The sequence below is a fragment of the Mustelus asterias genome, chromosome 22 (assembly GCF_964213995.1).
Source record: "Mustelus asterias chromosome 22, sMusAst1.hap1.1, whole genome shotgun sequence".
Classification (NCBI taxonomy): domain Eukaryota; kingdom Metazoa; phylum Chordata; class Chondrichthyes; order Carcharhiniformes; family Triakidae; genus Mustelus; species Mustelus asterias.
In genome coordinates, this window is record NC_135822.1 from 62,855,037 (window position 1) to 62,881,732 (window position 26,696).

At 49.1% G+C, this 26,696-nt stretch overlaps 1 protein-coding gene across 2 annotated transcripts in view; it reads left to right on the forward strand.

Moving 5' to 3' along the window:
- Positions 1 to 26,696, forward strand: part of LOC144510113 (fibroblast growth factor receptor 1-like) — a 231,494-nt gene that overhangs the window by 108,408 nt on the left and 96,390 nt on the right. For both annotated transcript variants that reach the window (XM_078239392.1, XM_078239393.1), the window contains exon 2: positions 7,433 to 7,619. In XM_078239392.1, coding sequence (XP_078095518.1) covers positions 7,529 to 7,619 — 91 coding nt within the window. In that variant the 5' untranslated portion in view covers positions 7,433 to 7,528. The remainder of the gene's footprint in view (positions 1 to 7,432; positions 7,620 to 26,696) is intronic.

Consider the following 26,696-nt stretch of genomic DNA (forward strand, 5'->3'; position numbering starts at 1 on the left):
CTAGGGGTACAGGTTCATAGCTCCTTGAAAGTGGAGTGACAGGTAGACAGAGTGGTGAAGAAGGCATTTGGCATGCTTGGTTTCATCGGTCAGGACATTGAATACAGGAGTTGGGACGTCTTGTTGAAGTTGTACAAGACATTGGTAAGGCCACACTTGGAATACTGTGTGCAATTCTGGTCACCCTATTATAGAAAGGATGTTATTAAACTAGAAAGAGTGCAGAAAAGATTTACTAGGATGCTACTGGGACTTGATGGATTGAGTTATAAGAAGAGGCTGAATAGACTGGGACTTTTTTCTCTGGAGCGTAGGAGGCTGAGAGGTGACCTTTTAGAGGTCTATAAAATAATGAGCGGCATAGACAAGGTAGATGGTCAATATTTTTTCCCAAAGGTAGGGGAGTCTAAAACTCGAGGGCATAGGTTTAAGGTGAGAGGGGAGAGATACAAAAGTGTCCAGAGGGGCAATTGTTTCACACACAGGATGGTGAGTGTCTGAAACAAGCTGCCAGAGGTAGTAGTAGAGGCAGGTACAATTTTATCTTTTAAAAAGCATTTAGATAGTTACATGGGTATGATGGGTATAGAGGGATATGGGCCAAATGCGGGCAATTGGGATTAGCTTAGGGGTTTTAAACAAAAACGGGCGGCATGGACAAGTTGGGCCAAAGGGCCTGTTTCCGTGCTGTAAACCGCTATGACTCAACTCCTGGGAAATTCAGAAAATGCCTCGGGAGGAGTCCTTCCCCCGGTTTGTCATCTCCCAGTTCATCCTCCTGTTTCTGGCTCAGAGTATATAAAACCCTCTGTCATTATTTCCATTAGCAAGGTATTCCTTCTGAACGACTGTGGAAGACATCTTTCCACAAGATGTTGTTGTCTTCGCCTGCTTTCTCCACCACCTCCTGCCTGACATACTCACAGCTATGATGTGGGGATGTGCCACCTAGAATTCCCAGCTTAATGAGGCTATTCCTCTTGAGTTTGTCAAGAACGAATTAGCCCGAGATGACCACACATGATGTTTAAGTAACTGAGTTGGCACAGCGGTGAGCACTGCTGCCTCGCAGCGCCAGGGACCCGGGTTCAATTCCAGCCTTGGGTCACTGTTGATGTGCAGTTTGCACGTCCTCCCCGTGTCGGCGTGGGTTTCCTCCGGGTGCTCCGGTTTCCTCCCACAGGCCAAAAGATGTGCTGGTTAGATGCGTTGGCCATGCTGAATACTCTGTGTCCGTCCCAAGATGTGTAGATTAGGTGGATTGGCCAAGCTAAATTCTCCCTCGGTGTTCCAAGATGTGCAGGTTATGGGATGAGGTAAATATGTGGGTTTGTGGGAATAGGACCTGGGTGGGATGCTCTGTCAGAGAGATGGTGCAGACGCGATGGGCTGAATGGCCTCCTTCTGTACTGTCAGGATTCTATGAGTCGGTGGGTGTGATATAAATCCAGTTGTTGCCCTGTCTTATTTTCCTTTGGTGAATGTTTCGGAGAGATGGTCGTGGAGAAACAATTGTTTTTAAGGGGTAAAATGTGGAGGTTTCTCCTTCCCCGATCTGCCAGTGAGCCTTCCTTCTGTCTCTGTTTTATAACGGGGACATATACAGTCTCGCTGGTGAGCACTTCCTTGTGTAAACAGGAGAAGTTTCCAAACTGAAGCTAATCCAGGTTGATTTCTAATTTCCTGTGTAAACGGGTTCCAACAGGAAGTCGGAGAAGAATCTTTTTCTGAATTGCAGTTTATCTGTTCATCTGTCGGCCAGAAGGATTTTGATTTAACCGTTTGCTATCCTCGGCTGCAGTTGGAGGATGTTGAACCATGTCTATAGTTAGAGTGTGAAAGGAGCGATTGGGTCCATCAAGCCTGCACTGGCCAGAGAAGAACAAGCCAGCCGAATCCCACTTGCCCACACTTGGTCTGTCACCCGGCAGGTTCTGGGGGTTCAGAGGTGATGTGTCTACTATCCTTTTGAGGCAGTGAATACTAAAGCCCCACCATCCTCGATTGAAAAAATTACTCCTTAACGTGCCTGTAATCTTCTTACCAATCACTTGAAATCTTTCACCCCTTGGTTATTGTCTGCTGCTAAGAGAAACAGACCTTTTCTAACCCTTCACTATTTTAAACACCTCCATTAAGTCTCCTCCTCAACCGTCTGGGTTCAGTGTGACGTCCATCAGCACAGAAGGGAGGGATTAGAACAGATTCTTGTTGAGGGGCCTATCCAGGATCATAGAATCCTACAGTGCAGAAGGAGGCCATTCGGCCCATTGAGTCTGTACCGACCACAAACCCACCCAGGCCCTATTCCCGTAAACCTCATTTACTCTGCTAATTCCCCGATCACTAGGGTCAATTTAGCACGGCCAGTCCACCTAACCTGCGCATCTTTGGACTGTGGGAGGAAACTGGAGCACCCAGAGGAAACCCTCGCCGACACGGGGAGAATGTGCAGACTCCGCACAGACAGTGACCCAAAGCCGGGAATCGAACCCGGGTCCCTGGCGCTGTGAGGCAGCAGTGCTAACCCACTGTGCCACCGTGCCGGCCCAGGATGGTTCATTGAGGGGTGTGTAAATTCCTCATTGATTTACACACACCCAGGAACCCATCACCAGGCTGCAACATGTCCGGGTGGAGTTAGGTGAGACTTGCCCTCAGCCTTGCAGAGCTTGTGTGCTCCAATCCCATCAGGACAGGGGCCCAGGGTTGAGTTCCAGTTTGGCTGAAGCAAGGCCTTTTCTCTGCCCCAGCTATCCTGTTAGCATACACTGGTATGGTGCTTGCTGCTGAGAACACTCAGAGGATAGGTGTTAAAATGGGAAAGTCAGGATCATAATTAGGAGCGGGAGTGGGAAATTCAATCCTTCGAGCCTGCTCCACCATTTAACATGATCGTAGCTGATCTTATCTCAACTCCTGAATATTATCACTAATATTTAACTCGCAATATTGAAAAGAGGCACGGATAACTCGATCCGTGGACATTGACAATGACTCCCATTTGCGGATAATTGCTGATGGGATTTGGACCTCGAGTTTAGGGATCCCCAAACCTCCATTCCTCATACGGGAATAGAGGACCCCGTCAGTTATATGGGGGGGGAGATAATTAATGTCAGTTTAACATTGCCAAGATTTCCTACTGCTCCCCATCGCTCTTTATCCCACTTTCCATCAGAAACATATCTATCTCTTCCTTGGAGCTGTTGATTGATTCTGTCTTCACTGCACTCTGGGGCACTGAGTTCCACAGATTCACAACCCACTGAGAGAAGTTTCTCCTCGTCTCAGTTTTGAACCTACCTCCTCTCACTCTATGGGTGGGATTTTCCGAAGCGCTCACTCCAAAACCGGAAGATGCCTCCTGAGGTCGATGGACCTTTCCATGGCCCATTCCCACCACTCGCCACAATTCCCGGGGAAATTCTGGTCTCTCTCTTGTTCTAAACTTTCCCACATGGGGGAAACATCTGTTCATCGTCTACCTTATCAATCCCCTTTATATACCTCAATCAGGCCCCCCTCACTGAGCACAAGCCCAGGCTATGGATCAGGATGTTGCCATTTCACACTTAGCGACAAAGTGACCGGATATTCAACTGCATCCTGGTCAGGGGTCAGTGAGCTGGGATGAAACATGTTGAGAGAAGAAGAGGACAAAGGATAGCATCTCAGATCGAATTGGGTGCTCAAACTCCCCCAGCTCCAGATGTGAGGAAGATGAGGCCTAGTGGTATTATTGCTAGACTATCAATCCAGACACTCAGCTCATGTTCTGGGGACTTGGGTTCGAATCCCGCCACGGCAGATGGTGGAATTTGAATTCAATAAAAAATATCTGGAATTAAGAATCTACTGATGACCATGAAACCATTGTCGGAAAAACCCATCTGGTTCACTAATATCCTTTAGGGAAGGAAATCTGCCGCCCTTACCTGGTCTGGCCTACATGTGACTCCAGAGCCACAGCAATGTGGTTGACTCTGAACTGCCCTGCAAGGGCAACGAGGAATGGGCAATAAATGCTGGCCAGCCAGCGACGCCCGTGTCCCAGAATGAATAAAACACCTTGCAGAATAGTTGTGTCTTGGCAACTTTTAAAGACGGTGCATTTGGTAGAATCGTTGGATAACAATCCGAGGATAATGCAATGATGCACATTCACATGCTTCATTACAAACACAAAAGGTGTTTATTAATAAGAAAAACTTTACAGCAGCCAGCGCAGCTGCTCTATTCCCCTACATGCCTGCTGTCTAAACAGAGGACTCACCCCCTGGGGTGATTAGCCATGCTGTGTCCCAATTGGTCCCCCAAGCCAGGTGACCCTTACTCTGCTGTGTTGCCCTCAAAGGGACGATCACCGCACACAACAAGAGTCAAAATGGCCTCAAGAAACATAAGGATCCAGGCAGACAAATAGATAAATCATGAGGAGCCAGTGACATGGGCTATTAAAAAACACCAACAATGCATTTATAGAGGGTAAGAATTCAAGGGGAAAGGTTGGACAGCATCTTGACGAGACCATCCTGAGAGTACATTGAAGAATTCTCTCCATATGATCAAAAGGACAGAGAGGCACTGGAGAAAGTATAAAAGAAGATAACAATTCACAAGGATGATTCCTGAATTGAGAGGATGTGTCAGGAAAGGTTGAACAGGCAGGGGGACTCCTGTTTAGAAAGAAGGAAAACTGAAGGATAGTTGGATGGAGGTGTTTAAATGATGGAAGAGTTTGCTGGAGTGGATATAGAGGAACTGTTGCAGAGTCCAAAGCAGGTCAATACGTGATGGTTGCTGCTCAATCCAGTCAGAAATGTAAGGGTAACTTCTTTCACACAGAGAGGGGTTAGCGTGTAGATAGTTCAGTTTAGTAGCAGAAATGCTATTAAACTTGAATGGTAGGCTTGCTAAACTTGAGGAGGAAATGAACAGAAGGATATGTTGAAGGAGTTAGATGATGAAGATTGGGAAGACGCTTATCTGGAACATAAACATCAGCATGGTCCACTTGGGCCAAATGGCCTCTCGACACCTGTACAGATTAAGGATGAACAGGTGGATATTATGTTGACGTTGTTGGCAGGGTTTATGGTTGAGTCACTGGCTCCGAAGACACAGTCAGGCAAAGCCTTGCACAGTCCTGGCAGAGGGAGGAGCCAGGCACCTAGCGAGGGGTTAATGGAGCTTCTCAATGCGAAGGCAGCTTTCCTTTTCTCCCAAACGTCGCTGCCCTGAAGGCCAGTGAAGAGGAGTTAATAGTTCCCGCATGACCCCAGCTGTAGAATAGTCACGGGCAGAGCTTGGCTGATCTGACGAAAGATGCAGAGGCCGATAATAGTTGTGGAATTATTCATCACTGAACACACTGAGCCAAGTAGAGAGCTCATGGCTCATCACTGAGTCAGAGGCACGTCAAAGTCATGATGTGGCTGCTTTCCCTGCCAACTGGGTCTGGGAGGTAATACAGACACTCACTGATTGTCGGCATGCATCACTCTGACATGAACACTTGTGTGCAGTCAAATTTATTGCTGGGAGCAAGGTGCCTTGAGGTCCTTGTTTGGTTGTCTCATGGTTGTGGGACGATTTGAAGTGAGAAAGATTGCGCTGATCGCTCACAGTTCCAGCAAACCTTGCTCAGTGTTATCAGCCTTGAAGCTGTTGAGTTTGAAAAGGAGTTCACTCTGTGGTGGTGCTTTTGGTCTCCTGTGGTTCTGAGAGTGGAACGAGCGATGGTTCCTGACAGGCAATGACTGGGGTGGACTCTCCAGCCCAACAATGTATCAAACCCCTCCTCCACGCACGTTGTTGGGTTGTCGACCAACCGAGCTTCAAGGCTGGCAACTTGAGAGAGTGTGTGTGTGTGTGTGCCGTCCAGGTCGACTGCACCACAAGAATCCATTGCTGCTGCTTCAGGGAACCGGGAGTTGTGTTGCTCTGAGTATCATTCTGTGTCTGGTGGCTGCACTCTGGAGCCGCATGCTGACCCTGACTGACTAGATATATGAAGCATGTGACATGTGATTGGAACTGCGGTCAGATTGCAGTAAGGTGAACCATCAACTCGATGAATAAGGGAATGTGGACACTCTGAGGCAGTTATTCTAGGTCACAACAGGTTAGAAAGGGAACAGCAAAGGATATTGTTGGATTCTTTTTATTTTTGTGTGCGTCCGTGTGTGTGTGTCCGTGTGTGTGTCCATGTGTGTGTCCATGTGTCCCCTGTGAGTAGCAAGCAAACTGGACACCTGCCATGCATCACCTGGAACAGGCTGCGACATTACCTTTCCCCCCCCAACACACAGGCACAGCCAGCAAACATCGACGGCCATTTTGAATCGACTCTGTGGTGTTCGAGGTGGAGATGGGGGAACTCACGGCCTGTGAAAGCCAATTCACTCCTTTTCCATTTGTGCGTGGTTGAGTGCTGCCGGCCTGCAGGTTTGGTGTGGGGCGGGGTGGGGGGGGGGGGGGGGACACTACCTTGTCACTGGAGAAAGCTAAAATCAAGCCACCAAAATCTGTGGGTGTCGGCAACTTGACAATGGATGGGAGTTAACCCACGCACTTCCACGGCTCACAGTGAGGCAAGGCTGGGGAAACGCAGCCTCGGAGTGCTGCCATTACACATCCAGCGAGGGGAATCTGTGTGCTTTGGTTTCTGTCCTCTGTGTGTACCACAGCTTCAGTAAGTTGCATTTGTGTGGCACCTTGAATGCAGTGAAGTGCCCCAGGACACTACCAGGAGTGCAGGCATCTGTGCTATCGCTGCCAGTGTTGTTCAAAGGTAGAGCAGTGAAGCATTTGCAGCATGATTACTGTAGGAACTAGACTTGCGCGAGCCTCAGTGGGAGTATGTTTGTACAGTGACTGCAGCCACTGGTGATTTAGCTTCAAAGCCAGAGTGTGTGTGTGTGTATATATATATATAGCTAATCTTCAGATTGATGAAAGCTCACTCCAGGGCCAGTGAGCTCCTAGCCAGGGACTGCTGCCATCCAGACTTCAATGGCCAATGCCTGTGCTGTGTTGGTGGGGCATTCTAGTTTGCCGACCTGACTGATTTCTAACCCCACCCCTACCACCTCTATGTTATTATCCAATGCGCCGTGCTCAGAGTTGCACAGTCAGTGTCTGTCGGCAGTTAGTGCGTCGCCTCGCAGTTCATTGACAGCCCCTTTGGGAAGGAGATTTCCTGATCACCCAACAGTGAGCCAAGAACTGAATGAGGGGAGGTAGGCAAAGAGCCGGATTGACCAGTTAAGGAGCAGTACTATTCACAAGTCCATCATTAACTCGTAATGCCGGTCACTTGTGAAGCCGTCTCTCAGACAAACATTTTCCCACCTGACGTCTGGGGAAAAGCAGCATTGATTCCGAAGTTTGCAACTCGTATTAATGGAAATGTTGTCTTCCTTCACAGCTTCCACCTTTGCGCCGACCGGCCTCTTGTGGCTCAGGCTGCTCGATGAGTCTGGAGCACAAATGGTGATGCGTTCAGAGCAGAAGCAGTAGTGGAATGATCAGCTGCGTTCACCTGGTGTGCTGGGCTGTGCTTGGCCTGGGGTCTTTCTCCATGGCACGGCCAGCACTGACCTTCCCAGACCAAGGTAAGACTTCCTATCTCATTGTGCTGCTCACATCAGGGAGGTGAGGGAACCCACTGTCTGCATTGAAGAATGTCAGGCTGAGCATAGTGTGGTCAGATACAAAATGGAACTCCATCTCCTCTTCCCCCACCCCCACCCCTCCCTCAACACTGTTCACCCACAATCTTGGATCATCTATACAATGAGGAGCACTATGGGCTTGGAGTCAGAAGGTTGTGGGTTTGAGCCCCGCTCCAGAGACCAGGCTGACAATCCAATGCCATACTCTTTGATTTGATTTATTATTGTCACATGTATTAGTATACGGTGAAAAGTATTGTTCCTTGCGCGCTATACAGACAAAGCATACTGTGCATAGAGAAGGAAAGGAGAGAGTGCAGAATGTAGTGTTACAGCCACAGCTAGGGTGTAGAGAAAGTTCAACTTAATATATGGTAGGATCATTCAAAAGTCTGACGGCAGCAGGGAAGAAGTTGTTCTTGAGTCGGTTGGTACATGATCTCAGACTTTTGTACCTTTTTCCCAATGGAAGAAGGTGGAAGAGAGAATGTCTGGGGAGGCGATGGCCTCGTGGTATTATTGCTAAATTATTAATCCAGAAACTCAGCTAACGTTCTGGGGACCCGGGTTCGAATCCCGCCACGGCAGATGGTGGAATTTGAATTCAATAAAAAATATCTGGAATTAAGAATCTACTGATGACAATGAAACAATTGTCGGAAAAACCCATCTGGTTCATTAATGTCCTTTCGGGAAGGAAATCTGCCATCCTTAACTGGTCTGGCCTACATGTGACTCCAGAGCCACAGCAATGTGGTTGACTCTGAACTGCCCTGCAAGGGCAACTAGGGATGCGCAGTAAATGCTGGCCCAGCCAGTGATGCCCAAGTCCCATAAATGAATTTTTTAAAATGTCCAAGGTGCGTGGGGTACTGGGGGAATGCTGCACTGTCAGACATTCTGTCTTCCAGATCAGAGAGTTAAGCTGAGGCCCTGACTGCCGAGCTCAACAAAAATAGGAGATCCGACATGCTCTGTCTGGAAAAAGAGCAGAGTTATTCCCCCCAGTGTCCTGGTCGATATTTATTCCTCACACAGCATCACAAAGAGCTGGATATCTGGCCATTCTCACATTGCTGTTTGTGGGAGCTTGTTGAGAAGAAAATTAACTCCATGTTTGGTACATCAATGAGTCCTTGATTGGGACATTTTTGGATATTGAAGGTTATAAAAAGAATGATATAGATGTAAGACCATCAGTCTGTCTCCCCATACTGAGCTTTCTCCACTTCTTACACCAGACATGCTGTTGGAGTGTGAATTCCAATTGCTGCTGACTTTGGACAGGTAGACACTGTTGGCTTCTTTTCCTTACCTTTGGTCCGGCAGAAAGCTTGGAGCATGACCCACTTTTAGCCCCTCATCAACAACCTCTAATTCTGCTAATAATGGTCTCCGTTGTATTTAACACCATTGGGTCACCGTATCAGAGCCATTGCACAGAAACTTGATCTCTGCTCACTGAAGTGAGCACTTGGCATCACCCTTTGGGGCTTGTGTTTGAGACACGGCAGGGGCGGGATATCAATGAATCATTCAGATAATTCCACCAGTGTTCATTCTCTGTCAGCTCACAGCAAGGTCAATTCCACTGTCTGCATTTAAAGTGGAAATTTCTCAGGTAAAAGCGTCACGCTGTTTACATGTCCCTGCCAGAGGAGTGAAAATAGCATTGCGGGTCTTCCAGAGACAATATTTACTGTATCTGGGAAATTCACAGTGTGGAAATGGAAAAGATAATGAGAATATCGAACAGCGAAGGTCAAAGGAGGTCAGGACATCTAATTCTCCATTAAATGTTGTTTCAATGGACGATGACACTCCTGTCTGCAACATGATTTGATTTATTATTGTCACGTGTTAACATACAGTGAAAAGTATTGTTTCTTGCGCGCTATACAGACAAAGCATACCATTCATAGAGAAGGAAAGGAGAGAGTGCAGAATGTAGTGTTACAGTCATAGCTAGGGTGTAGAGAAAGATCATCTTAATGCAAGGTAAGTCCATTCAAAAGTCTGACAGCAGCAGGGAAGAAGCTGTTCTTGAGTCGGTTGGTACGTGACCTCAGACTTTTGCATCTTTTTTCCCGAAGGAAGAAGGTGGAAGAGAGAATGTCCGGGGTGCGTGGGGTCCTAGGTTATGCTGGCTGCTTTGCTGAGGCAGCGGGAAGTGTAGACAGAGTCAATGGATGGGAGGCTGGTTTGCGTGATGGATTGGGCTATATTCATGACTTTTTGTAGTTCCTTGCGGTCTTGGGCAGAGCAGGAGCCATACCAAGCTGTGATACAGCCAGAAAGAATGCTTTCTATGGTGCATCTGTAAAAGTTGGTGAGAGTCGTAGCTGACATGCCAAATCTGAAGCTCTCGACCCTTGTATGGTATATTGATGAGTGCACAGTGTGTTCCCTTTATCCACCTATTCTGAAGTCCACTGTAAATATTATTCCACCTCAATGAAATTAAGTCTGTGTGTGTTATTTGCGGAGACTGTGGGCCTTTTTGAGGAATAAGTCAGACACACAAATCCGACTGAGCTTGCAGTCTGCTGAGCTGGCACAGTGGGGACTCTGCACTGTCTGAAGCTCTGGGTAGAGTGGAGAGACTGCGTGTTGTCACTCCCTCCTCATCCAGGCTGCGTCTGTTCTGCTGTCTGGAAGCTGTTGATTCTGCCACATGCCCTGGCGTCTTCGGGGCAGGTTCTGCTGCCTCACTTCCTCCACTCAGTTTGATCTTGCGTCTGTCCACAGACTCCGTCCCGGGATTAGAAATCAGCTGCCAGTGGGATTTTCCTTCTCGTTAATGTCTGCTTTGTACGTCAAAGTCTGTGACATCACACCTTCACCCAAGGGGCTTTGGAGCGGGGGTTCTAATGCAAGCAGCCCGACTGTTGAGTCTCAGTAGTGTCTCTTCCCCTGGCCCAGTCGCACTTTGAATTGATTTATTATTGTTACATGTATTAACATCCAGTGAAAAGTATTGTTTCTTGCGCGCTATACAGACAAAGCATACCGTTCATAGAGCACATAGGGGAGAAGGAAAGGAGAGAGTGCAGAATGTAGGGTTACATTCATAGCTAGGATGCAGAGAAAGATCAACTTAATATAAGGTAAGTCCATTCAAAAGTCTGACAGCAGCAGGGGAAGAAACTGTTCTTTGGAGTCAGTTGGTACGTGACCTCAGACTTTTGTATCTTTTTCCCGACGGAAGAGGGTGGGGAAAAGAAAGTATGACTTTAACTGTGCTTGCTGCTTTTCCGAGGCAGCGGGAAGTGCCGACAGAGTCAGTGGATGGGAGGCTGGTTTGAGTGATGGACTGGGCTTTGTTCATGACCCTTTGTAGTTTCTTGCGGTCTTGGGCAGAGCAGGAGCCATGCCAAGCTGTGATACATCCAGAAAGAATTCTTCCTATGGTGCATCTGTAAATGTTGGTGAGAATTGGTAGTGGACAGGCCAAATTTCCTTAGTCTTCTGAGAAAGTAGGGGCATTGGTGGGGCTTTCTTAGCTTAATGATTGAACCTTGTGGGTGAGCTTGGCACTCCTGGAGTTGCCTTGAAAAGTGCGGCCACACATGCCCTGTTACTTATAAGATCCATTGTGGAACCCATCTCCACACCTTGAAGAATTGAGCACGATATGGGCTATTTACAGACGGAACAGGAGTGTGTGTGCAGAACACCAGGAGGAAGACATTGTGGATAAGGCCACTGCTGAGGAGTCTGCAGTTGATAAAAAGTGGCAATATCATTGGCATTTCACACAGCAAGTGCCAAGCTGACTCACCTTTCATTTCCTCTCGACTGGGCCCAAATGCAGAGTTGGTGAAGAGGCAGAGCGAGGTTTCCCGATTTCAGACTGGCACCTATCCTGTGCGGCCAGGCTCCGCGTGGGTCTCCTCTGGGTGCTCCGGTTTCCTCCCACACTCCCGAGATGTGTAGTGGAGGTGGATTGGTCGCGGGAAATGTGTTCGGTTACGTGGATAGGGCCGGGGAGAGGGCCTGGGTAAGACACCCTGTCGGGGAATCGGTACGGACTCGATGGGCGGATTGGCCTGTTCTGCACTGTCGGGATTCTGTGGCCGGTGGGCATTGTCCTGTTGGTGGGAGTGTGCTTGGACACTGTAAGATTTTCATCTGGAACTGCGCAGATCTCTCTGAAATCTCCATGATTTAGTGTGGGGAATGTGATAAGCGGTGATGGGTAAGAAAGGGCCCAGGCAACAGCTGTGATTCCGACAGGACTGACATTACAGCCTCTTCATTCACCCTCTGGTTATCTGCCATGTTACTGGCACATCGAGGGTGCAAGAACCATAATGATTCTACACGTTACAACCTCAGAATGAAAGGACGCCATAAAAGTCTGACTTGCCCCTCACAGTGCTTTATTCAGTGCTGCAAATAAAGTGAATGATTACTGACGTGTTAGCTATGGTTCTCTCTCTCTCTCTCTCTCTCTTCCCCCCCGGACAATATTCAGCCCTGAAGCAATGTCGCCAAGACAGATTGTCTGGTCACAGTCCCGTGTGGGAGCTTGCTGTGCTAAAATTGGCGGCCGTGCTTTGTACGTGACAACGGTGACTCCATTTTGGACGTACTTGGGGGCTGTGGTATGAGCTCTGGGACGTCCTGAGGACTGAAAAAGACAAGACAAAAAGTCTTTCTGTCTCGAACTTTTGACATGCCATTGAGTCGGAGAGCAGTCATAAAATTATAGAATCCTTCCAGCGCAGAAGGAGGCCATTCGGCCCATCGAGCCTGCACCGACCACAATCCCACCCAGGCCCTATCCCCGCAGTCCCACATATTTACCCTGCCAATTCCCTGACACTAAGGGGCAATTTAGCACAGCCAACCAACCTAATCGGCACATCTTTGGAAGGTGGGAGGAAACCGGAGCACCCGGAGGAAACCCACGCAGACACGGAGAATGTGCAAACTCCACACAGACAGTGACCCGATGCTGGGATTGAACCCGGGTCTCTGGAGCTGTGAAGCAGCAATGTTAACCACCGTGCCACGCCACCCCCCCCCCAGGCAGCATGCCACTCGGTCCGATGGACCTTGTTACTGGGTGAGAGTTGTCAGAAAGCTCTGGTAGGCCCTGCTTTTGGAATTGTTTGTGAGTAGAACCCAGGGTTTCTCTGTCCAAGCGAGACCCAGAACTGAGCTGAATCTGTAAATGCTGTTGATGAGTCGAGAGCACGAATTGATATGAATGCTATTCTGCAACCGTTGCCAAATACTCCTACACTGCCTGCCTGCCAAACGCAAGGGTCATACCGGAAGAAATTGTTTCCAGGTGATGCTACTGGAAGACTCGAGGGTGCCAGGGTGGGACGTGGCAAACAAACTCTGTGATTTCACACTGAGTCACTGGGCTTGGGAACGGGCTACACAAATCAGACCACCCCCTTCCAGCACCACACCTGGATACTGCGCCACATCTGGAGTCCCGCGTACATTTCTGGGCATTGCATCTTACTAACGAGCCTTGGAAGGAGCGCAGCATAGATTGGCCAGATGACGAGAGATGAAATCAGTCAGACTTCGAATCCCTGGAAGATTTGATTGGGGTTTTGGGGGTTTTGGATGGAATTTGAACAAACAGCACAGAGATCAACTTTTCTGATGCTGGGGGAAGCTTAGCACAAAAGGATTTAATCTTAAAACGGAGTCAAGTCATTCAGGCTTGTTTCCACATTTCTCCCACACAAGCCAGTCGATCGCAAACCGGATCATTTTCAATCCGGCAGAACAGATTCTTGCAATTCAAGAGTAGAAAAAGATATGGGGGATGAATCGATTTAATCCTCATCTCATTGAAAGGTGGAGCAGGCTTGATGAGCAGTGTGTCTAACCCGATGCCTTTTGTTTCTAGATACAGAGTAAAGCTCCTCTACAAATGTCCCCGTCCTACGCTGTCCCCGTCCTACACTCCCAGGAGAGCTACAGCACTGGGTTAGATACAGAGTAAAGCTCCCTCTGCACTGTCCCATCAAACACTCCCAGTGCAGGTAGAGCACAGGGTTAGATATAGAGTAAAGCTCCCTCTACACTGTCCCCCATCAAACACTCCCAGGACAGGTACAGCACGGGGTTAGATACAGAGTAAAACTCCCCCTACACTGTCCCCATCAATCACTCCCAGGGCAGGTACAGCACGGGTTAGATACAGAGTAAAGCTCCCTCTGCACTGTCCCATCACACACACTCAGGACAGGTGCAGCACAGGGTTAGATACAGAGTAAAGCTCCCTCTACACTGTCCCCATCAAACATTTTCAAGACGGGTACAGCACGGGTTAGATACAGAGTAAAACTCCCTCTGCACTGTCCCATCACACACACTCAGGACGGGTACAGCACGGGTTAGATACAGAGTAAAGCTCCATCTACACTGTCCCCCATCAAATACTCCCAGGACAGGTACAGCACGGGGTTAGATACAGGGTAAAGCTCCATCTACACTGTCCTCATCAAACACTCCCAGGACAGGTATAGCACGGGGTTAGATACAGGGTAAAGCTCCATCTACACTGTCCCCCATCAAACACTCCCAGGACAGGTACAGCACGGGGTGAGATACAGGGTAAAGCTCCATCTACACTGTCCTCATCAAACACTCCCAGGACAGGTACTGCACGGGGTTAGATACAGAGTAAAGCTCCCTCTACACTGTCCCCCATCAAACACTCCCAGGACAGGTACAGCAACAAAGCAAAATACTGCCGTTGTTGCAAAGCTGAAATAAAGGCAGCAAATGCTGGAAATGTAAGTGGGTGAGCAGAGATAGAAACAGAGTTAACGTTTGATGCTGATGAACTGTTTTCTGGTCTGGGAGGAGTTTGAGGTGAAGTACCTTTCGGGCAAGGACAGAGAGGGGGGGGGGCGGGGCGCGGGGGCGGGGGCGGGGGGGGGGGGGGGGGCGAGTGGCATAATCGCGAGACTATTGATCCAGAAACTTTGAATCTGGGTACGGGGGTTCGAACCCCGCCACAGCACATGGTGGGATTTGAATTCTGTAAAAAAAATATTTGGGAATTAAGAATCTAAGAATTAAGAAACTGTGAAACCATTGTCGATTGTCAGAAATGTCACTAATGTCCTTTAGGGAAGGAAATCTGCTGTTGTTCCCCAGTCGGGCCTACATGTGACTCCAGAGCCACAGCAATGTGGTTGTCTCTAAACTGTCCTCGGGCAACTTGGGTTGGGCCAGCCAGTGACACCCATGTCCCACGAATGAGTTAGAGAAGTAAGGGTGGTTCCCGGAGGAGAAAGTGAGGTTGTTGTGCATTGCTCAGTCCTGCCAGTATCTGGCTGTGTGCTGTGTAAGTATTTCTCAGCCCTGGGTGTTGGAATGGTTTTCTCACACAGCGACTGCTGTGGCCTGTAGCCACTTCTTGAGGCATGCAGTTGGCCTGAGCCTGGTTGCTCTGCTCTGCTCAGGCTGTCCCCATTGCCTAAGGCCAGGGCAACAGGAAGCAATGACTGACGTTGTGTGTCTGGAGCCGTGATTAATTGACCAGCTCCAGGGGAAATGGGAGGCGGGAGCCATCGATTTATTATCACACAGAGCGGGCCTGAGGGTCAGAGGTTAACTCTGACAGCTGGGGAAATGTTTTCATAGAGTAACTCCCGCCGAGGGAGGGGGGGGGAGGGACGGAGAGAGGGTGCCGTTTCTTATTGGCTGAGAATAGCAATGGAGGAAGCTGTGTGCCCAGTCAGATACTGAACGGTAAACAGGAGGTTATCACAAATACAGCAACTGAACTTAGAAACTCAGTCAATAAATTCACTGCTCTCACTGAGATCGTCTTAACAAACCAGACTGCAATTCTAGGAACATTTCTTCAAGTTTACTTTGCTTTCTGTCTGATAGTTAGTGGACATAGAATTATCTAAATCCCTACGGTGCAGAAGAGGCCTCATCAATTCTGCACGACCCTCCAAAAGAGCACTCTACCTCAATCCACTCCCCTCCCTATCCCTGTAACCCATGGCCGATCCACCTAACCCGCATTCTTCGGCGTGTGGGAGGAAACCGGAGCTCCCGGAGGAAACCCACGGGGAGAACGTGCAAACTCCACACAGACAGTGACTCAAACCGGGAATCGAACCCAGGTCCCTGGCACTGCGAGGCAGCAGTGCTAACCACTGTGCCGCCCAGTTTAGATATTGGAATAGTGTAGATTAGAGGGGCTTTAGATTGGTTCCACTGGTCGGCGCAACATCGAGGGCCAAAGGGCCTGTACTGTGCTGTTATGTTCTATGTTCTATGTTTGGGATCCTGATTGCAGCTTATAAAAATTCCACAAGAGGTTTCGAACTCACCACAAACTTTTATTGGACTGTGCTGCTTCATCCTTTTTCTATGTACCCGGCACGGTGGCACAGTGGTTAGCACTGCTGCCTCACAGCGCCAGGGACCCAGGTTCGATTCCCGGCTCGGGTGCCTGTCTGCGTGGGTTTCCTCCGGGTGCTCCCGTTTCCTCCCACAGCCCAAAGATGTGCGGGTTAGGTGCATTGGCCATGCTAAATTGGCCCTTAGTGTCAGGGAGACTAGCTAGGGTAAATACATGGGGGTATGGGGATAGAGCCTGGGTGGGATTGTGGTCGGTGCAGACTCGATGGGCCGAATGGCCTCCTTCTGCACGGTAGGATTCAATGATTCTATGATTTTCTTCCACTCTGCCATCGTATACCTCCAACCTTCCTCTGGAGAATCAGGCCGATACCTCCGACTCCATAGCCTGTGAAGCGCGGCTCTGCAGCGCAATGGATAGCGCGTTGGACGTCGAACTTAATGGCACGTTCACTGTTCAAAGGTTGTAGGTTCGACTCCAACCAGAGTCAGGCTTTGGCTCAGGTTAGTAGCAATCAAGTTTTCACCCGGTGCAGAGAGGGGAGGGTCGGGATGGCGACCTCCTCGTGAACCTGCTCCTGGGCCTGGCGAAACGTGCCATTTACCGGTCCAGGCAGCGGGCGATCGAGGGGGCCGTCCATCCTGACTGTCTGCCCCTCTACCGCGGCTACGTTCGCGGCCGGGTGTCCCTGGAGAGGGAGCATGCGGTGTCCACTGGCGCGGTTGGCGCCTTCCGTGCCTGCTGGGCACCGCAGGGGTTGGGGTGCGTTATCGACCCTAATAATCACATTTTAATTTGATGTTTTTAAGTTTCCTTTGTACTTTGATTTCTGTTCGGGCTGTTCCCCCTCCTTTTTGGGGAGCTGCCCCTTTTACTTTGTCCTGACTTAATCTGAGTTTGTTTATTTGGTGTGACCGAAAAAGAGGGCAGCAAGAAAGTGAGGGATTCTGGGATTGGGAGTCGGGAGGGAGTGAGGGATTCTGGGATTGGGAATCAGGAGGGAGTGAGGGATTCTGGGATTGGGAGTCTGGAGGAGTGAGGGATTCTGGGATTGGAGTGAGGAATTCTGGGATTGGGAGTCGGGAGGGAGTGAGGGATTCTGGGATTGGGAGTCGGGAGGGAGTGAGGAATTTTGGGAGTGAGGAGGAGTGAGGGGTTCTGGGATTGGGAGTCGGGAGGGAGTGAGGGATTCTGAGATTGGGAGATGGGAGGGAGTGAGGGATTCTGGGTTGGGAGTCGTGAGGGATTCTGGGATTGGGAGATGGGAGGGAGTGAGGGATTCTGGGTTGGGAGTCGTGAGGGAGTCTGGGATTGGGAGTCGGGAGGGATTCTGGGATTGGGAGTCGGGAGGGAGTGAGGGATTCTGGGATTGGGAATCGGGAGGGAGTGAGGGATTCTGGGATTGGGAGGGAGTGAGGGAGTTGGGTAGGAGTGAGGAACTCTGGGATTGGGAGACGGGAGGGAGTGAGGGATTCTGGGATTGGGAGTCGGGAGGGAGTGAGGGAGTCTGGGAGTGGGGATCAGGAGGTAATGAAGATTTCTATGATTGTGACGGCCTCTTGTTGAACTGTTGCAATCCCATTGGATTTTGAGTTTGCCCCTTGTATATCAGTCTTTTCCCAGTGAACGGTCAGACAGAATCCATGACGTTTTTGTGGATAGTGTTGATAAGGGAGTCTGGGCAGCCTCTAGCTCTGGAATTTAATGTCTGCTCTGTGTTCCATGTAAACATCGATGGTTTAGATTTCAAAGTTGCTGGTGGTTTTTACAGACTGTCTTTTCAAACCTCGGCCAAACTTTTCAGATGGTTCACATTTAAACTGTATTTTTGGTCCCAAACTCTCTGGTTTTTGACTCTGTCTCCATGTGGGTGGATCTGCCTTTTATAGACGCGTCCCTTTTGAACTTGCTCTGTTACCTCGAGACTTGGCTTTCCCAATGCTTTCCTTGTCAGATTCCCATTTTTCACTCGATAACTAAAAATCAAGTTTATCCCAAGCTCTGCTGCCCCTATTCTGATGTAGCCCAGGTCCCACACAGCTTACTCATCTACACTGGCTCCTGGCAACACCTCCGGTTTAAAATTCTCCTGCTAATGCTCCAGGACCTGCCCCATTTCTGTCTTCCGGCTCCGATCTCTGAGAAATCCTTGAGTTTTAATTGTCCCACCATTGGCGGCCGAGCTTCCAGCTGCCCAAGTCCAAAGCTCTGGAATTCCTTCCCTATACCTGCCCACGTTTCCACCCCTCCACCTTAAATTCACTCCTTAAAACCTGCCTCTTCCCTGGCCCCAAGAGTCACATGTAGGCCAGACTGGGTAAGGACAGCAGATTTCCTTCCCTAAAGGACATTAGTGAGCCAGACGGGTTTTTCCGACAATTGATAATGGTTTCATGGTCATCAGTAGATTCTTAATTCCAGATATTTTTTTTATGATTGAATTCAAATTCCACCACCTGCCATGGCGGGATTCGAACCCGGGTCCCCAGAACATGAGCTGAGTCTCTGGATTAATAATTTAGCGATAATACCACTAGGCCATCGCCTCCCCTGACGTGTCTTGTTATCACAATGTGTTTGGGAACACTCGGGGAAGTGCCTCAGGATGGTGTCCAATGTTCATGAGGTGCTGAGGATACGAGATTCCATTTTGGAGCAAATACACTCTCAACCTTAATTTTGGGCTTCTGCTCAATGCATGAAGGCATTCACTGCAAGCGATGGCCATTAACACTTGAGGATTGTCAAACCAGGTTCAGACAAGGACTGTACCTTGGATCACATCTTAATTGTGGAAAGGACATCAAGATCCTGAGAGGAGACTTTAATGTGTGCGTGTGTTAGAATTCTCAAAGTCAGATATTGAGATTGACGCAGTCTTTTTGGGCAGTTCGCTTCCTTCGAAGACCAGGCCATGTCAACTGTCAGGTGAGGGGCAGAACCTTACAACCCCTCCTTCTAGAATCATAGAATTCCTGCAGTGCACAATAAGGCCATTCGGCTCCACATTTTTATGGGGCAGCACAGGGGTTAGCACTGCTGCCTCACAGCGCCTGGGACCCCGGTTCGATTCCCGCCTTGGGTCACTGTCTGTGTGGAGTTTGCACGTTCTCCCCCCGTGTCTGCGTGGGTTTCCTCCGGGTGCTCCGGTTTCCACAGTTCTAAGATGTGCGGGTTAGGTTGATTGGCCATGCTAAATTACCCCTTAGCGTCAGGGAGATCAGCAGAGTAAATATGTGGGGGTTACGGGGATAGGGCCTGGGTAGGAGTGTTGTCGGTGCAGACTCGATGGGCCGAATGGCCTCTTTCTGCTCTGTCGGGATGCTATGAGTCTGCACTGAGTCTCTCTGACAGAGAACCTTACCCAGGCCCTTTCCCCCACCCTATTCCTATAACCCTACACATTTCCCACGGCTAATCCATCTAATGTAGACACCTTGGGACACTAAGGGGCAATTTAGCATGGCCAATCCACCCAACCCACACATTCCGATCCTATCGAAGTTGATGGGTGTTTGAATGGCCGGTTGCTACATTTGAACATCCCTGTGTCTGCCGCTACACGACCGTAAAATGAAGCCGGGTGTATTTTTCTTTGTCTTGTTACTGGCTGGATGTTTATTACACCGAATATCAGTGCAATGTGAAGAATGTTCGCATCTCTTGTTCACCCCTATCATTCTGAAAAACAGGGTGTGAATGTGTGGGGATGAACGCCAGCAGATGTTCTTGACTTTTTTGATCTTTGGTTTAATTCCTCCATTTGAGTTTAGCCGTCCCAGATTATAACCTGACAGGATTTTGCAGGAATAGTTGCAGTGCTGCAGACAAGGTTGGTATTTCTCAGTGGAACGCAGGCATCATTTTTTAAGAGACCCATAAAAATCTGCTTTTCCAGATGTGTTATTTCTGCAACCTCCCTCAGTTCCCTTCACTTGTGATGTTTCCCCTCACTCCAAATATAGATCATCACGTTTCCTCACTTCCGGCAGAATTAAATTCAATTCCCGCTGGAGAGGCTGGCAGCACAGCGCTGAGCGGGCCATTGTGAATACACCGATCTGTCAGCACCGAGATCGGCGCATTTGCAGTAGCCCGCACTGCTTGCCTCCAGATCGCTGGCCAGTTCCCTGATGCCAATGGGCAGTGCCAGGGGGCCAGACTGGCATTGCCAAGCTGGCAATGCCCAGGGGTCACCCCCATACCCCTGATCTCCTTGGGGGGGGGGGTGGGGGGGTGGGCTCAATGGCCCCCCTTCACTCCAGCTGGGTCGGGCCGCCAGCTCCCCACAAGTGGGGAGCTGTTGTGAACCCTGCTGGAGTGAAATACCCCTGGCAGTGGGTGAGACGCTAGCCAGCCCAGAGACTTCAGTCCCGGGCCCGCTAATGACATGGAAATACCAATTTAAATAAATTATATAGCCCTCGGCACGGAGTTGATGGCGCCGGAAATCCAACGGCCGAAGACTCACGGAGGCCATGGTGCCCAACGGGAAGCCCATTAAATGGCCTCCGCTTGAGTCTCCCAGACCACTGAGCTTTTGCAGTGCAGTGGGCTGGGAGAATGGCCTCCAATATAATAGATTGGCATGTAAAATAAAAGGAACCCAAAAATCTTCCACTGGCATGTAAATTGTAAATGGGTGGTAAAAGGCGGAGTGCCCTTTTAGGGAAAAATCAGTACAAGTGAAGACAGTAGAGTTAATGGATGGATGAAAATTGAGAGGAAGGAAGTACTGGAAAGGCTCACTGTACTTAGAATGAATAAGTCAGCTGGTCCAGTTGGCTTGCATGCTAAGTTGCATAAAGATGTAAGAGTGGAGGTCACGGAAGGACTTGCCAAAATATTCCAATTGTCCAGACAGGGTCATCAAGTGGCAGATGTGGTCTCGGCCTCAGTTGTCTGATTTGGAAAGTCCCATCTCCGTGCCAGGAGTTAAGTGAAACATAGAAACTAGAAGCAGGAGGAGGCCATTCAGCCTTTCGAGCCTGCTCCGCCATTCATTGTGTCCATGGCTGATCATCGAATTCAATACCCTGATTCCCCCTTCCCCCCATAACCCTTGACCCCTTTAGCCCCAAGAGCTATATCTAATTTCTTCTTGAAATCACAATGTTTTGGCCTCAACTACTTTCTGTGGGAGTGAATTCCACACATTCACCACCCTCTGGGTGAAGAAACTTCTCCTCACCTCAGTTCTAAAAGGTTCACCCATTATCCTCAAACTATGACCCCCAGTTCGGGACTCCCCCACCATCGGGAACATTCTTTCTGAATCTACCCTGTCTAACCCCGTTAGAATTTTATAAGTTTCTATGAGATCCCCTCTCACTCTTCTAAACTCCAGTGAATATAATCATAACTGACTTTGTCTCTCCTCATATAACAAACCCGCCATCCCAGGAATCAGCCTGGTAAACCTTCGCTGTGCTCCCTCTATAGCAGGGACATCCTTCCGCTGATAAGGACACCCAAACTGCACACAATACTCCAGGTGTCGTCTCACTAATGCCCGACACAAGAATGGAGCGCGTATCTTGGATGGATTGGTTTCTCTTGTTTCGATTTCTTTAGCCTATTTTCTTGCTCCCCGCATTCAGGCAATGACAGTTCCTCAGGTATTGGTCAGCTTCATTTGGTTCCCAAGCTTGTGTTGTTCCTTTGCAGGGCTTGGGAGTGTTGGCAAGGCAGGCCTCTCTGTCCAGTTGAATGCTGTCTAATCCGTGTGGAGTGTTGTTGGTGTTGGGAAGATTGGCTGGGCATGGGCTTTGTTGGGACTGACGGAGGGGGGGGATCAGTCACAAGGCTCCGTCTTTGTAAACCTCAGTTACAGCACTCAAACCCGCTGCCTTATCCTGGCAGCAGATTGCCAGACACATGGGAACTCGTGTATATGTGAGACCAGGAGATGCAGTGTTACCTATCTCCCCAGGTCTGACACTGTGGAAACGAGCTCCGGGTCTTTAGACTGCAGCCTTTCAGGAAGGCAGTTCAAAGCTTCACATATTATAATTAATATTAAATGAAGGAAGATCCAACTTTTTCAAACTTACCAACACAGTCACATGATGGAAATTCCACCTGGGCCTTTTTTGATGGTGTATCCAGCAATCATTAGCAGATTTACAATGTTGGTAATAAGAACAGAATAACACATATTGACAAAAAACATCCGGGAAATTAATATGACTTTGAACTCCTTTATCCTGTCAAAATAGTCTTCATGATTTTGGATTTAAAATCAATACTGTACTTAATAGGCTCTGCCCTCTGATTTGCAGCGTGATTCATGCTGGTGCACTGTGCACTATTTTGAAAATCCTGCTGAAAAAACCAGCAGGACTTACTCCATTTTTTACGCGAATTCGACACTTCGAAGTTTTTTGGGAGAATCTCATCCATTATCTCTTTGCCAGTCATATTTCCCATTTTCCTCTTTACTTTCTCTCTCAACCTAGTCTTTGGGTGGAGGTTCTCGCTTGAAGCATTCACCTAACAGGCATCATGCACCTTATATTTTATGTTACATCATATGCTCTATTCTCAACATCCAATGCGCCCTCGTTTTGGTTCATTACCTTACTCTTATTGGAGTGTACCGAGCCTACCCCTAAATTATCTCTTCCTTAAAGATCATACATTACAGATTTTCCTATCATTCTTTGGTTCCATTTTACCTTGACTAGACACTTTCTCATCCCATTGAAATGAGCCCCCTTCCAATTTAGTCATTCCTTCTTTTTTGCAACTCTTTAACCAAGTGTTGCCCCCATTGCCACTTGATCCGTTTGACCCACATCATTTCCTAGCACTAGGTCCAGCAATACCTCCTCTCTCGCTGGCCCAAGAACATCCTGATCAAAGAGGTTCTCCTGAACACATCTCAGAAATTCCTCTGCCTCCTTACCCTTCATTCTAACACTACCTTAATCGATATTTAGATGAAGTCCCCATATCCCACTCTGATTTCCATACAGATTTGCTCCTTTATCACTTCCTCTTATTATTTGTAGGCTGTAGAATATCCCCCGGTGGGCTAATAATACCCTTTTTGTTTCTCAACTTGAACCAACTGGACTCTGTCTTTGCCCCACAAGGACATATCACCTTTCCAACACTGCAATGCCTTCCCTGGTAAGTATTTCCACCACACCTCCGTTTCCCTTCCCTATTTTTATGTGGAGCACTCTCCTACACAAAAACAACGATGTGAGCTTGGTATCAGCGATTCGCAATTTGCCACTGGCAGATTTTGCCAGTAAGAAGTCTAACAACACCAGGTTAAAGTCCAACAGGTTTATTTGGTAGCAAAAGCCACGAGCTTTCGGAACAGGCTGTCCCTTCGTCAGGTGGGTGGGCACCCACCCACCTGACGAAGGGACAGCCTGTTCCGAAAGCGCGTGGCTTTTGCTACCATATAAACCTGTTGGACTTTAACCTGGTGTTGTGAGACTTCTTACTGTGTTTACCCCAGTCCAACGCCGGCATCTCCACATCAGATTTTGCCAGGCCTGAGATGGCTGAGAGCTATGCAACTGAAAGCTGGACAGAGTGAGGATACCGAGAATTAGAGGTGGCACAGTGGTTAGCATTGCTGCCTCACAGCGCCAGGGACCATGGTTCAATTCCAGCCTCGGCTTGCTGTCTGCGTGGAGTCTCCATGTTCTCCCCGGGTCTGCGTGGGTTTCCTCCAGGTGCTCCGGTTTCCTCCCACACTCCAAAGATTAGGTGGTTTGACAATGATCAATGTGTGGGGTTACGGGGTTAAGGTGGGGGAATTGAGTCTAGGTAGGGTGCTCTTTTTGAGAGTCGGTGCAGACTCGATGGGCCGAATGGCACTGTAGGTGTTCTGTGATCCTCTAATGGAGAAAATACCTCAGCGAGGCTGGAGAACATAGCACACACTGCAATCTCAGTGACCATTTGCTTTGAACCAATCATTTCCCATCCCTTTACATGAGCAATCTCCTCGTGGGGAGAAAAGAAAGGGAACTTGCTTCAAAATGTCCCATGGCACTCAGAAGGCCAATGAAGTAGGTGTGACACATCGCCCCCTGCTGTAAGGCAGAAAACATGGCAGACACTTTGCACACAGCAAGATCCCAAAGAAGATGATGATAAATGAACACAGCCAGGTGCTGGGTGCTGTCCATTCAACCATGACTACAATGGAACGAAGCGGGAAGGAAGTGTTTCCTTGCCATCAGGTTGTGAATAATTAACACACGATGCTGGAATCAAACACATGAAGAATGAGCTGGCAAATGGTCATCGTGGTTGGGTTGTCTGTTATCGATGGCAAGCTTTTTTTAGGAATTTTTTAATTTATTCATTTCCGCGATGGGCTGCCCAACTGCCCTGCATTTCAGAGGGTCATTAAGAGTTCAAAGTTACTTATTAGTGTCACAAGTAGGCTTACATTAACATTGCAATGAAGTTACTGTGAAAACCCCCCAGTCGCCACACTCTGGCTCCTGTTCACTGAGGGAGAATTTAAGCATCTAACCAACACGTCTTTCAGACCATGGGAGGAAACCGGGGCACCCGGAGGAAACCCACTCGGACACGGGGAGAATGTGCAGACTCCACACAGACAGTGACCCAAGCCGGGAATCGAACCCGGGTCCCTGGCGCTATGAGGCAGCAGTGCTAACCACTGTGCTGCCGGAGTCAACCACATTGGCTCTGGAGTCACATGTAGGCCAGACCGGGTAAGGACAGCAGATTTCCTTCCCTGAAGGACATTAGTGAACCAGATGGGTTTTTCCCGACAATCGACAATGGTTTCACGGTCATCAGTAGATTCTTAATTCCGCATCTTCATTGAATTCAAATTCTACCATCTGCCGTGGCGGGATTCGAACCCGGGTCACCAGATCTTGTACTGGGTCTCTGGATGGCTAATCCAGTGACAATACCACTATGCCATCGCCTCCCCGCATGTTTCTGGAAGGAGATGAGTTGTAAGAATAAAATTGATGAGAAGGAGTTTGCGCGAGTTGTATGAACAGTTGATGTATAGGTGAGCCCACAGTACAGGGACTGATCGAAGACATGCTTCATCATGCTGAATGGGAGTTGTACTGTTGAGATCTGGACATCTGCTGATTACAGATTCCAAGTGGATCATGTTTCTGTAATTCCAACACCACAGTTAGGCTGTGTAACAGAGAGAATTTGTCCCAGTGTCTGATAAACAACCAGTACGTACATATAGAATCATAGAATCCTACAGTGCAGAAGGAGGCCATTCAGCCCATCGGGTCTGCACCGAACACAATCCCACCCAGGCCCTATCCCCATAACCCCATGCATTTACCCCAGCTAGTCCCCCTGCCACTGAGGGGCAATTTTAGCACGGCCAATCCAGCTAACTCGCACATCTTTGGACTGTGGGAGGAAACCGGAGCACCTGGAGGAAACCCACGCAGACACGGGGAGAACGTGCAAACTCCACACAGACAGTGACCCAAGCCGGGAATCGAACCCAGGTCCCTGGCGCGGTGAGGCCATGATGTGGAGATGCCGACGTTGGACTGGGGTAAACACAGTAAGAAGTCTCACAACACCAGGTTAAAGTCCAACAGGTTTATTTGGTAGCACGAGCCACTAGATTTCGAAGCGTTGCTCCTTCATCAGGTGAGTGGACGCTGTGAGGCAGCAGTGCTGACCACCGTGCCACCCCAGCTTTGGACGCAGTGCGACCATTTCAATTCCCCTTTAACTTTGACGGGACTGTAATTCCTCGACAACAAGAAGGGGCTGTAAAGCCCTGGCCCGTGGGAACCTGCCCACAGAGCGGCACGTGCCGAATCTTGGTCTCGGCATGGTCTTGACCCCTGGCTGCGTGTCTTTCTCCAGAGACACTTGTCCAATTTGCGGAACTCCCGAAGAGATAAAGGCCCATTGCATTTGGATAGCGCCTGTCACCACCTCCCAAAGCGCCTGACAGCCGGTGAAGGTGATGCGGTAGCCGACGCACTCCGGCTGAGTGCCGAGGCTCGGACAGTGGACCCTTGAGGGCAGGTAACGGGGATATAAACCCAGCGAGGAACAGGAGGATGGAACAATTTGGGTAATGTGTGGTGCTGACTGCTCCCTGTCTCTCTCTCTCTCTCGCTCTGTCTTGTGCTGGGTGTAAGGTACAATGTTTTGAAAGGATTATTTCATAACCCACTGCAGCTGCTATTTGAGAGGGAAGGAGTCGGTTGGGGGTGGCCGGGGGGGGGGGGGTCAACTCTGGTTCTCATCAGTCAAGTTGTGGAGTGAAATCTGATCAGGAGCAGTAATCCCTTGGTCAGTGCGAGGCGAAGCTGAGGTGTGCTGAAAGGAATGCAGTAAATACTACAATCATATTCACTCCTTATTAACTGCGGGACAGGCAGACAAAAGGCCCAGTGTCTCCGCGAGCTCCCTGCACTCAATCTCTGCTGCTTTATTAACCGCAGAAAAATGCTGAGTGTGTCAGGAGGGCATTTTGTGTTCACTGCGCTGATGGGAGCAGTATCGGGTGGAGGGGGGTGGGGGGCAAAAGTGGCCCTCTGTGACTGAGGAGAAGGTGCGTGCACACACACACACACACACACACACACACACACAGCCTTGCGCTTGCTGTTTTAAAATGAGCCTCTTCTGATCATGTCGCTTGCTGCCGG